Genomic DNA, 13,425 nt, shown 5'->3' on the forward strand with positions numbered 1-13,425 from the left:
GCAAAAGACCTCTTTAAAGTGTTGAAAAGCAAAGATGTCACCTTGAAGACTAAGGTGCACCTGACCCAAGCCATGGTATTTTCAATTGCAACATATACATACAAAAGCTGGACAATGAATAAGGAAGACTGAAGAATTGATGCATTTGAATTACGGTCTTGGCAAAGAATATTGAATATACCATGGACTGCCAGCAGAACAAACAGATCTGTCTTGGAAGAAGTACAGCCAGAATGCTCCCTAGAAGTGAGGATGGTGAAACTTCATCTCACATACTTTGGAAATGATATCAGGAGGGATCAGTCCCTGGAGAAGGACATCATACTTGGTAAAGTAGAGGGTCAGCGAAAAAGAGGAAGACCCTCAACGAGATAGACTGACACAGTATCTGCAATAGTGGGCTCGAACATAGAAAGGATTGTGAGGATGGTGCAGGACTGGGCAGTGTTTTGTTCTGTTGTACATAGGGTAGCATGAGTCAGAACCCACTCGACGGCACCTAACAACAACAACAACATTTGATTTTTAACAAGTTTCCCAGAGGGTAGGACTGTGTAGTATATTAAAACTTGATAGGACTGTAAAATGATATGGTGGAGAGAGAGGAGTAATACATTAGGTTGCTCACCTGATAGGGGTTCTTCAGCAGGATGAAGTTCCTGACATTCTGGTATAATTAATTGCAACACAGTGCTCTGATAAGTTTTTGCCGTTTTCTTCCCCATTGTTTCTTTCATCCTTGTTTAGAACAGCTCTGAGACCCAGAATGTCTCTTGCTTTGCTGCTCTCTCTTTTTCCTTGCTGGCTTTTTCATTCTCCTCTGTCTGAGACGTTAACCAAATAAATCTCCCCTCACCCCATCTCTGCGTTGCTCCTGGCCCATCTACCCTGCCTCTCAACCTTTGGAGCACCGTTTCTCAGGGCTTCTGGTTCATATAATTTCGCAGTAAATAATGTCTTTCTAGGTAACACTGGTACATACAATTAATGTGCTGGGCCACTAACTTGATGGTTCAAGTCCAACCAGAAGTACCTAGGAAGAATGACCTGGCAATCTACTTCTTAAAAATCAGCCATTGAAAACCCTGTGGAGCACAGTTCTACGGTGACACAGATGGTCTCACCGTGAGTCGGAGTCAGCTCGATGGCAACTGGTTGGTTGTTAGATGGTTCGCTTAGGTAAACATTCTTCAGATTTGTTGTATAAAATGATTAAAGGCTTTCCTCCTCTGAGGATACCAGGTGCTCAAACTTTCCTGCCTTCTATATTTGATTCAACTAAGTGACAGAAGACCTTTGTTTCTGCTCAAGGAGGGTAAAAGTTGAAAAGGTTACCATCCAAAGACCTTGTGGCCTTCAAGAAACTTGGGTGGGCCCTGATCTCAGAGAATCATTGCCTCTGGCTTTCTCCCTGTTTTCTTCTTCTGGGTGAACTGAGTAGGCTACTTGTCAGGGGCCATGTTCCTCACTTTGAGTAAAGTGGGTAATTTTTAGCTGTGTTCACCAGCTTAGAGAAAGGAAAAATAATAAGGGAAAGGAAGAAGAGGAATATGGACGTTACAGAGAAACACCATTCTACTGGATGAAACTACTGGAGAATCTGGGTACATTATTCATTCATTCATCATTCTTTTTGCAGTTTTTGAGTCCAGGTAGTGTTATAGGCACTGTGGATACAGCAGTAGATGAGACGTGGACCGTAACAGTCTACAGGAGACAGACAGTAAATAAGTAAATAGATAAATGAATAAGAATATAATTCTATGAAAAAGACAAAACATATTGCTATGAAGACGGCAGGTGATCATAGAAGGCCTCTCAGAGGAGGTGATATTCAAGCAAAAATCTGATATAGAAGTAAGGGAGTGAACTCTGTGGATATGTGGGGGAAGAGGATTCCGGGTTGAGGGACCAAGAAGTACAAAGGCATTGAAGGAGCTTGCATGGGGTATTTAAGGAGCAGCTGGTAAATCAGAGGAGCCCTGGTGGCACAGTGGTTAAGCGTCTGGCTGCTAACTGAAAGGTTGTCCACCAGACGCTCCATGGGAGAAAGATGTGACAGTTTGCTTCCATAAAGATTATAGCCTTGGAAACCTTGTGTGACAGTTCTACTTTGTCCTGTAGGGTTGCTATGAGTTGGAATCAACTAGATGGCAATGAGTTTGGTGTTTTGGTTTTAGGTAAGCCATTGTAGCTGGGGTAGTCTGATGCTAAATCATGTAGAGCATTCCAGGCTATGGTGAGGATTCTGGAATTTATTCTAACCTTGATAAGAAACCATTGGAGGGTTGGGCAAGATTATCTTTGTTTGTCACTGTGGTATGATCCTCATTGCAGTTCTACCACTGACTTGCTTGGGTGAACTTAAGTGGGCTCTTTGTCCGTCAGTTTGCTGTTATGTAGAATGTGGATAATGCTACTTATCTCCAAGGGACATTAAAATAATTAGCTATTGGTTACAAAGGTCTTGGGGCCTTCAAACGAAAAGTATGATATAGAGTAAATATTACCGTTTTATACAGTCATTGTTTTTACAGCTGGTCTTCTTTTTGAAATGCAAAAAAAATGGTGGACTTAAATACCTTAAATAGTCACATCTTGGAAATTTTTTAAATGTCAGGGAAGGTATGTTTCTGATCTCCCTTTTGGTTCCATATAAGAAATTTAGGATACCCTTTTCTTCTTTGAAAGGTACCATGAAAGCTTCCTAGAAGTTGAAACCCAACATGTATCATACAATATTAGAATGAGAGGGGATCTTAGAGATCTTACAGATCTGTTGTTGGGACGAGTCTGATTTCTATATAGAGGTGACTTATTTGAAGATTTCTTATAGTGCAAACTGCGTGCTTCTAGTGTGTTGGAAATGGCTTGGGGAGGGTAGCCCCTTGCCTAGGGAGGCTACTGTGTTATTTGTTCAATTTCAATAAAATTTATAGATTGTACAAAAAAATCTTACTATCTAGTCTGATTCTGTAGTTTTACAAGTGAGGAAACTGAGGCAAGCCCAGAAAGGAGCAGTCATGGGGACAAGGCTGGTTAGCAGGAGAGCCCAGATGAGGATCAAAGTCTTATGACTTTTCAGGCATCTGCTCCTTCCATGTTACCATGCTCTCTCCCAAGATTCATAAGCTTCCCAACTCAGTGACACATTTAGATGTAATTGTGATATTAGAGGAAGTGATTTACTGTAATTTCAGATCCCATTTCCATCTCTGTTGTAATGGCGTACTTTGCTAATACCGGAAGTGGTGGCTGCCACAAAACGTCTGTGCGTGGTGAGGCAGGTGTACATAAAAAAAAATTAGCAGACTATAATTTGACTCTATGCCACAAAATGTTTTGCTTTGTATTTTCGCTTCCTCTGTCCCTCTCTTTGTTGATGGCTATGGACACTGCCAGTGGATTCTACAGATTGTACCACTGAAGCTGTAGACTTTTTTAGATTTGGTCATAGTTCAAATTCTAATCTGGTTTAATTTTTCACATTAATTTTTGTCTAGAAAATGTATTCTAATTTTTCTCGTATATACTTACTGTAATAACTTTTAAAAAAGCAGTGTTTTGTATAAGTACTCAGTAAATGTTCATTCATTTCAAATAAGCTCAGTATATAATTTTAGGTCTTCTGTTACCATCATTTTAATAACAGATGTGAACCACTGTCAGGAAAATAAGCAAACGTACGTAGGTAGTCACCATTATGATTAACATTTTCCTTTTATATTAATCTAGATTTTTTTCAATTATAGCTCCAGTAAACATAAATGTGGGCAAATGAGATGTAAGAAGTTATATATACGCTTTGTGTACCTTTGTACCGTAATGCAGTAACTTTTACTTGACTGGCATTGAAAAACAAGTCGATATTTTCTGCTTGGACTCCTTTCTGTTGATACCATATAGCCCCCGTGGCCACTCTCTGAAATAGAAGCTGTAGCATTTACCAGTCTAACCTGTTAGGGTGTTCCTCACACTGGTATATTTTTGCCATTCATTCAAAAATCAATGATACTTACCCAAGTCAGAAATAACTATAAGCACCAGTTTTTCTTTTTACTGGCTTTCCTAAAAAGAAACACCCCTTGACGTATGTCTGTATTCTGCTTGCTCATGCTATGGAGAGAGAAATTGTTGATATTTCATGTACTGTGCCAGAAGTTAAGTAGTTTGCAAGAATGATCTTGACAAATAATACACTTTCCATACTGAAAGGTGTTAAAATGGCCAGGGATCATACTAATTAATCATATGGGTGATTGAAAATGGTGAGCTTAAATCTTAAAGCAAAGTTCTGTAAGACAAGATGCATAGGATTGCATTTCCTTAATTATCACCAAGAGTCTATTTCCTTGTCTTCCCTTCTGACTCGAAAATGATTTTAGACCCATCATTCTGGGGAATTGCAACTGGAATAAGCTCTAACCCTCACTATGACAAACATTTGACCACAGCTTGCTGTATGTGACTTATTGAAAGACGAGAGATGCTGGTACAGTGTAGGGGAGTACAGGTGTGTATGTATATATAGAGTGTGTGTGTGTGTGTGTGTATATATATATATAGTATATGTGTGTGTGTATATATATATATATAAGTATATATAGTTATATGTTTGGATTTGTGGTCATGTGAATGAAATTAGAGTCCAACCACAGCTTGCGATTAAGTGGAAAAAGGATGCTATAGTGAAATGGTCAGTGATTCAGGTATAAAAATGCTTTATAAAGTGTTATACCCCACCCATAGCCGTCGAGTCAATTCCAACTCATAGCAACCATATAGGACAGAGTAGAACTGCCCCATCGGGTTTCCAAGCAGCAGCTTGTGGATTCGAACTCCCAACCTTTAGGTTAGCAGCCATAGATAGCTCTTAACCACTGTACCACCAGGGCTCTTTTAAAGTGTTAAGCAGTCTTAATTATCGTTCTTTCCTTTATGTTTGCTTAACTGAGAAGATAGTTACAATTCCTAACAACTTCTCAGGGTTGTTTGAAGAGTATCCAGATAACAAAGACTGACAGACTGTTTAAGGTTTTTAGATTGAAGAAACTGTTCAAGTACAATGTATATGTGACAGATAGATCATTGGTGGTTTTCCCCCATAGGTATTCAAGAGATGGTATTTTTACTTAACTCAGCTTCCTGATGGTTCATATATTCTGTGGTTTTTCCCCCATAGGTATTCAAGAGGCGATATTTCTACTTAACTCAGCTTCCTGATGGCTCATATATTCTTAATTCCTATAAAGATGAAAAAAATTTAAAAGAATCTAAAGGCTGCATCTACTTGGACGCCTGCAATGATGTTGTTCAGGTAGGGCTATGGAGGTAATCTGTTTCTTTTTGTCTAGGGAATGTACTGATGGACTGTTAAGAACCTCGTCATTTTTCTGTCTTGGTTAATGCCATCTTCATCCACCAAAACATCCACACTAGTAACCTCGGAATCACCTTCGATGCCCCACTCTTGCTCATGTTTATCAAGCCTGTTTGAGTCTGGCTCCAAAGTACCTCTGGAATCTTCCAACTTTCTTTCCACTCTCACTACCCTTTTTCTGGATCTTCCTTTTATCATCTTTTACCTAGAGCCTTGCTTTTTCATTGGTTGTCCTGGTCCAGTCCATCTTTTACACTGTCTTCCTAAGACATACAGTGGCTCCTTCACTTTACTCAAAAACTTTTGGCTCTTGATTTATCATCTTTTGGTGTGATATCTGATGATTTTAACATGGCATTGTAGGCCTGTAGTGATTTGGCCTTATCCTACTTTCTAGCCTGGTCTCCCCTTGCATTCTTATACACTCTGTGCTCTAGCCACACCAAGCCAAGCACTCCATAGAGTTTCACACGTATGTGGTTTTTCTGCCATTGTTTTTTTTTCACTTGGCGCATACTTTCCCCTTCTGTTCCTATTTGAACCTTATCTTTTCAGACTCTGTTCAAATGCCACTTCTACATGGAAATGTTTTCTATTTCCTTCCTCACTCTTATGCCCACCAAGTTGGAATTAAGCTCCACTTCCCTTGTGCTACCACTTTGCTTTTTCCTCTATCATGTTAACTGAATCACACTCTAATTCATGGTTAATTATGCACATTCTATTTTGAATTCCAGGGACCATGTTTTATTTATTTTTGCATGCCCCGTAGTATTTAGCAGTGCTATGGAGACAGTAGGGCTTTAACAGATGTTTGTTGATTTGAATCACTAGGGTACTGAGGGGGCATGAACAAAGACGGGGTGAGAAACAGGGCATAGTGACTATCCAAATAGGAAGTTGATTGACCAAGAGTTAGGAGCCATTACTACAGCACCAGAGTGGCATAGTGTACTAGAAAGAGCACTGAGCTGATTAAGAGTATGAAGATACTAGTTCAACACCCTGAGCCTGCCTGAATCTTAATTTTCCAAGCTGTATGATGGGGATTAATAAAGCCTATATATAGTCTTATTGGTCCCTGGGTGGCACAAACCGTTTGTCCTCAACTACTGACCTAAAGGTTGGCAGTTCAAACCCACCCAGTGGTGCCACGGAAGAAAGGCCTGGTGATCTGCTTCCGTAAAGATTACAGCCAAGAAAACCCCATGGAGCAGTTAAACTCTGTAACGCATGGGGTCGCTATGAGTCGGAATCGACTCTAGGGCAATGGGTTTGTTTTTTTTTTATGTACCCTATCAAACAAGAGTGTTGTGAGGATCAAATGAGAAAGCATTTTAAAAAGTATAAACATCTACACGAATAGAAAGTAACTTTTTAATTTATAACAGCTTTCTTATCTTATTGGAGGAAGGAGAGCACAGCACAACCTTCAGATTTTCTCCATTAGTTGTAGTCACAGTTGACCCTCCTTTATAGTTCTCCTAAGATCTGGTTTCCCCATCTATTTTTATGATCCCCCTCCCAATTGTTTTCAAATTCATAAATCTTTATAGCTTACTACAGCAGCTTAATTTCATCCTTTACTATACTTTGAAGATGAGAGGAGGAACTTTGTAGAATTTGAATAATGACCATGGAGTAGAAAATTTTTGATTCATGAGCATTTTTTTGAAATTAATGCTGAACTGTTTGGGAGGAGGATAGGGTGTCATGTCTTTTGTGAGGATAAAGGAGGTAGGAATGTAAAAGGATGTGTCCTTATGTTTGAGGAAAGGAGAGGCTTTTTTCTTGTGTGCCAGTATTTGGGATAAGCCACTTCCATATTATTACTGCGAGCCACAATCTCACATAACCAACTACAGTCTTTTAAGCTATTAGAATGTATTTTTAATATTATTCATGTGAATTTGGTATCTATAAGTAGGTGTGCATGTGAATTAGGTATCTATGATGCATTTTATGGTGTGATATAAAGCAAGTATCACATTTTTTCTAGGTCATGTTTAATTTTGTTTTTAAGAGCTGATTTTGAATTTCTGTAAATATGCAAGGAAAACTTTAAGCAGGGTGCAAATAGTAAAACATTAGTTTACTTTTATGGTGGTAGTTTGATCTAAATGTGAAGGACGCCAAAAGGCCTTACATGATAATACATCTTCACCAAGCAGTATTTTATTCCAACTTTGTGCATAGAGCACAGTCCTCAGTACGGAGGGAAACAGAAAAAGATGTTTTTGACATGTCCTATCGTCGTCTTGGAGCTTATGCTTCTTGGTGAAAGAAGCAATTATTGCATGAAAGTATTGACGCACATATGTGCTGAGCTGAGGTAAAAATAAATAAACTAATGAAATCTAATATTAAGATGGCAACTAAACTAACTGAACGCATGCTTCTTTTTTTTCCCCTCTAGTGCCCCAAAATGCGCCGTCATGCTTTTGAACTCAAGATGTTAGATAAGTATAGCCATTATCTGGCTGCTGAAACTGAGCAGGAAATGGAGGAATGGTTGATAACTTTGAAGAAGATTATTCAGATCAATACCGACAGTTTAGTGCAAGAGAAAAAGGAGACGGTAGAAACAGCACAAGGTCAGATTTTCTTTGATGATTCATTACTGAAGTAAAGCCCTTGTCTTTAATCCATGGGAATGTCCTTTGTGCACGGTGAATATAGAACTCTTCATGTTGAATGCTGACCTGCTTCTTCATTACAAATGACTCTGAAGGTTGATAGATATTTTTAAAGAGTTGATGCTGCACGGACTCTGACACGTGAAATATGACCAGACTGAAACGGATAGGAAATTCATGGCAGATTTTCAAAAGTCCATTAAAGTTTTCTCTCTGCTTTCATAATCAAAATTCTTTGCAATAAATCTAGTAGGAGAGGATGGGAGTGGGATAGTTAAGATGTTCGTCTTAGGTGATAAGTAACGGTCTGTATGGTTTGGAACATCTGCTTTTAATGAATTTACAGACGATGAAACTGGCAGCCAAGGAAAAGCCGAGAACATCATGGCCAGTTTGGAGAGGAGCATGCATCCAGAGCTGATGAAGGTATATCTTTCTTATGGCAACTTGCCTTCAACTGAGATAGTGCAGGACTAGGTATGAAAGTTTTAATGCTGGACTCCATTTGGCAATATCATTTCTAACTTAAAAACCACAGCAAATTAGTGAAGGAGGTAGAAACTGTAAAAGAAAAGTTACACTGCTAAAGGCAGATTTGTAAGTGCCCACTCGCAGTTTGGAAAAGCTTTCTTTTCTAGATACTGGAAAGTCCTTCCAAGGTTTTGTGACTTCATCAATTTTATCTGCTTCTTATGCAATTTAATTACTCTATGTCATTTGTAAAATAAACACTCTTCTTTCAAGGGGCCATTGATGAGGATCATGAACATGATATCAGTTTAATGATCTATATAAGTTAATTTCATATGCAAAGCATATATTCTCTCTCTATATGAATATGTATGTGTATGTATATGAGTTTCACCATGTAGAGATTTTGGTGAGCAGACATCATGTGTGTTATTTAAATTTACTCTGCTCTTGGATATTTGAAATGAGCCAATTTAAAAAGTATAGAGGGTAATTATTATGCATATTTTACTATGTGAACTCTATTTTATACTAGATTAGCAGGTTATGGCCCATTTCTTCATTTAAACCCTTTTTGAGCCTATTTATATTTTAACTCTATTTTTCTTTCCAGGCTACTAAATTACACACATTTAGAAATTCCTTTTTTTCTAGTTTGACTTTACCCCTCTCTCAAGTGTCAACAAAAAGCTTCAAAGCTGTTTTCCAAAATTTAGGCGCACACGCGTGGCTCCTGATCTAGGTGTTCTGTGATTTTGTAGCTTTCATATGTATTGCCTCTCAGTTTTTGTCATTCCAGACTGTACAGCCCATTATATCTTTCCTGAGGTGAAGGAATCAGAATTATATACAACCTTCAGGTGAACACCATGGATATATGGAAGGGATAGTGTTTTCTTTTTTGTTTATTTCTTGTTCGGATCCAAAGTCTCTCGGATTCCGTTTTTGTATCTACTGCACGCTGAACAATATTCTTGGTGTTATGAGAGACATAGAAAATGAAAGTATCTGATCAGTAGCTTATCGTGGGTCATAGTGACAGCAGTATATCACTCCTTAGCCAAATAAGCATCTTAAATACATGAAAATGGAGAATGGTACATTTTTTAGGCTGTCAGATTGCTAGTTCACATAAGCTATCTTTGTAAACAATGTTTAGTACTGTTTTGAAGAAAATAACGTAGTATTTGGCCTGCTTTTACATATTCTTTTTTTTTTAAATTTTAGTATGGAAGAGAAACTGAACAGCTAAACAAACTCAGTAGAGGAGATGGAAGACAGAATCTTTTTTCTTTTGATTCAGAAGTTCAGGTATTAATGATATACTTCTTTAAGTACTCCTAGAATTGTTGCTTATTCAGACAAGCTACATCTTTGAAATGTCAAATCACTGATTTTGGCACCATTGGTGAATATGGATTGTTTTCTATTTATCTTATTCACTTTGAGCAGATAGTTTAACAACTAACTCTTCACTCACAGTGACTGTCACACATGCAAATAGTTTTGGACCAAGTGTATATGTTTTTCCTCAGTTCCTTGTATTGTTTTCACTTCATCTCGCTCTTGAAAATATACAAAGAACGCTTAAAGATGGTTTCAGCATTCTTTTAACCCATTAAATACAATTGTGATCTAGTGGCAGTATATATCTGCAATATAAAGAAAACCAAGCCACATGAAACATGATTTATTTTTCACTTTTGATGTGGGACTGTAGAACTGGGATGATTTTCATGCCTAGCTGAATCCCTCTTTAAATGGAGGGTGGTGCAGGAAAGTGCAGGTTTATGGAGCCCTGGTGGCGCAGTGGTTAAGAGCTCGGCTGCTAACCAAAATGTCGGCAGTTCGAATCCACCAGGCACTCCTTGGAAACCGTATGGGGCAGCTCTACTCTGTCCTACAGGGTCGCTATGAGTTGGAACCGACTCAGTGGCACATAACAACAACATGTGCATATGTGTATTCTGACTTCTTTCAGGAGAGTTAGGTACTTTTTGTACTAAGATATATCCAGTTAATATTTAATTCCATTACATTTTCTAATTAATTCTCTAGTGTCTTTCAAATAGAAAAAGTATACAGTGTATATAAGTATTATAAACATTTTCTGACTGAAAATATTTAATGAAAGAGTGAAATTATTTGAGGAAGACAGATTTTTTTCTGTTTTCTTTTGTCTCTATAAGAGATTCCTAAAATAATTTTTTAAATTTGAAATAGAAAATTATGTATTATATAAGCATTGGAGTTTTTTCCCCTTAATGCAAATTTTGAATAATTTGGAGATAACTGGTATTTTTTGGTTGTCATTTCTTTATTTAATTTGTTTTTTTCAAAAATTATTTTTTGTTTATGAAAATATACACAGTAGAACATACATCAGTTCAGCCATTTCTGCATGTATAATTCAGTGACATTGATTATATTCTTTGAGTTGTGAAATCATTCTCACCCACCTTTTCTGAGTTGTTCCTTGTCCATTAACATAAACTCTGTCCTCTAAGCTTTCTGTCCAGCCTTTTGAGTTGCTGTTGTCAATTTGATCCCATGTAGATAGTTTTTTTTAAAAGAGCACAAATGCTCAAGGCAGACATTCTTTGCTAGTTAAGCTAAACTTAAACTATTGTTTGTTTCAGAGGAGACTTTAGGGGATATTTTTTGTTTAAGGATTAAGGTTTAAAGAGGATCTCAGGGGAGTAGTTTTGGGGGTTCATCCAGCCTCAAGCTTCATACAATTTCTTAATTTAAATTTTATTTTGTATCAAATGGAAAAGTAAATCGTTAAGAAGTAACGCAAACATCCTTCCTTTATAAAAATATCACATGAGAAAAGAAAATTATTTGGAAAAGTTGATTTTTTAAGTTTCTTTTATTTTTCTATCGTAGTATTACATTGTTTTAGTGTAAGTTACACAATTTTTTAAAAAATAAGAGTATTGCAGTCCTTGGGAGTGTTAGTTCTAAGATACTCATTCAGAAGTATACTTGTTCCAAGCATGTCTGAGCCTTTGATTTCCCCCAGATGATTGGCCTCTAATTGGACATGTCAGGCTCTTTCATTGTACACAAAGAAGCCAATTGATTGTGGTTGAAACTAAATCCAGTATCTTTAAAAATTTGTGGTGTGGTACTTTTGTGGTCATGGAACTGAACTGATTTTATATTTGAACGTTGTTTATCAATGAGCTACAGTGAGAGTAAAACTCACTGTTGTGATGAAGCTTTAAGAACAACAAATTTAACAGAATGTTGATCGTGAAAGGCAGCCTTGCCACAGAGAAACCCATATTGTCATGTATTGAGGACCCTTTCTAAATGAAGTGTCATGCCATAATTTCAGCCTTCTCTTTTGGCCGCAGTTCAGTGTTTAGGGACATGTTTTCTACCACTGACCTTAGAGATTAAGAAACTCTGACTTATGGAACAGATGACTCAGACTTTGAACTACTTGGGAAGGGCCGTATGTCCCAGCATTTACGTTTGCAGGCCTCAGAAGGGAAAGGATTTGGGGGCTGGGGTGGTTTGATCTAGTTTCTCTTCACATTCCACTATCTGAGTTAAGGCAGAAAGGAGAGCAGATAAATGGGCGGAAGTCAGAATTGATTTCTGTGCCAGTGAGTTGCCTACGCTGGCTCCACAGATAGATAAGTGTTCAAGAGGGAGCTGTCGAGTCCCACACAACTGTATTTCTTTGGTAGATAAATAGACTCGGGGTAGGAGAGGAGAATCGTGCTTTCAGGTGCAAATATTATACTTTAGATTTGTTTAAGGAGGATTTTGTCAGTGACACAGAGTAGGTCAGAACAGCTATAATTATCCAAGATTCTTCAGGTACAATACCTGTTTTGGCTTAAATTACTTAGGTAATTGAGAAAACTTGTGTTTCTTGGCTGGAGTTTTCCATTTTTGGCAGTATGTTCTGCTCGGATTCACCCAATCAATTCCCGTCTACTGTGTCTCTGGCCTAATGAAAGTATAGCAAGTTGTCTCACAAGCTATACTTTTCTTCCCATTTATGAACAGAATAAAAGCCTCTTCAGACATTCAAAATAAACAGATGAACTTAGATTGCCTGAGCCTTGAGAGCTAAGGAGGTTTCTAGGAGTTTCTTTGAGGAGGCACAGATCTTCCTCTGCTAAAAGGAATTCCTTGACTCCCAAGGTATTTTTCACTTTTTATTTTGAAATACCAGTCATTTAAAAAATACATCTTTTATGGCAGCCAGGGTACATCCCCCAGCTCTGTTAGAAGTTGAACCCAGTGTTTATTAGTTTCCTAGGTAGACGCCTCTCCCTTTGTTCATCATTTATATGTAGGTGGTCCCCAGAATTCCACCCTTGTCAGCCTTCTCACCTTAGATGCTGCCCACTCCCAAATCCAGATCTCCAACCCAGCCCTCTCCCATTTTTCCAGTAACATACCTACAGCACCTGAAACTCAACATGTCCCACTCTGAACTTACCATCTCTACTCACCCCCCCCAAATCTGCTATTCATTCTTATTTCACAGCTAACTTCATAACATCACTATCTACCCAGTCTCCCCAGTAAGAGGCTGTTGCGTTATTCTTGACACCTCCCACTCGCTTTCCTGTCAATTTTGCCTCCTGCATAACTCACAGAGGAAACAAACTCCCTGCCGTCATGGGACATTTGTTTGTACAGTGAACAACTAAAAAAAAGTAATGTTAGAAAAATAAATCAAGGAAAGGGGGCATAGACTGTCAGGAAGTATGAAGTTTTATAGGGAGTTAGAGAAAGTCTCTTTGTGGAAGTGCCAAATGATCAGAGACTTGAATGGAGGGAGCAAGCTAGGCAGCTATCTTGGGGAATAGGTTCCTGATATAGAACAGCAAATGCAAAGGCCCTGAGGTGAGAGTATACTTAAGGGAGCGAGACGGTGTGACTGGAAGAATTGTTGTGTGCCTTCGAGTT

The 13,425-nt window shown here is 38.1% G+C and overlaps 1 protein-coding gene across 11 annotated transcripts in view; it reads left to right on the forward strand.

Annotated features, from left to right (window-relative positions):
* DOCK11 (dedicator of cytokinesis 11) overlaps window positions 1-13,425 on the forward strand; it is a 193,211-nt gene that overhangs the window by 63,358 nt on the left and 116,428 nt on the right. For all 11 annotated transcript variants that reach the window (XR_002824626.1, XR_002824627.1, XM_023734487.1 and 8 more), the window contains exons 7-10: window positions 5,183-5,317; window positions 7,797-7,974; window positions 8,363-8,442; window positions 9,715-9,798. Coding sequence is in view for 9 of the 11 variants with exons in the window: in XM_023734487.1 (XP_023590255.1) it covers window positions 5,183-5,317; window positions 7,797-7,974; window positions 8,363-8,442; window positions 9,715-9,798 (477 nt within the window). In the remaining 2 variants the exon portion in view is untranslated. The remainder of the gene's footprint in view (window positions 1-5,182; window positions 5,318-7,796; window positions 7,975-8,362; window positions 8,443-9,714; window positions 9,799-13,425) is intronic.

This window comes from Trichechus manatus, unplaced genomic scaffold (genome assembly GCF_000243295.1).
Source record: "Trichechus manatus latirostris isolate Lorelei unplaced genomic scaffold, TriManLat1.0 scaffold00068, whole genome shotgun sequence".
NCBI classification, from domain to species: domain Eukaryota; kingdom Metazoa; phylum Chordata; class Mammalia; order Sirenia; family Trichechidae; genus Trichechus; species Trichechus manatus.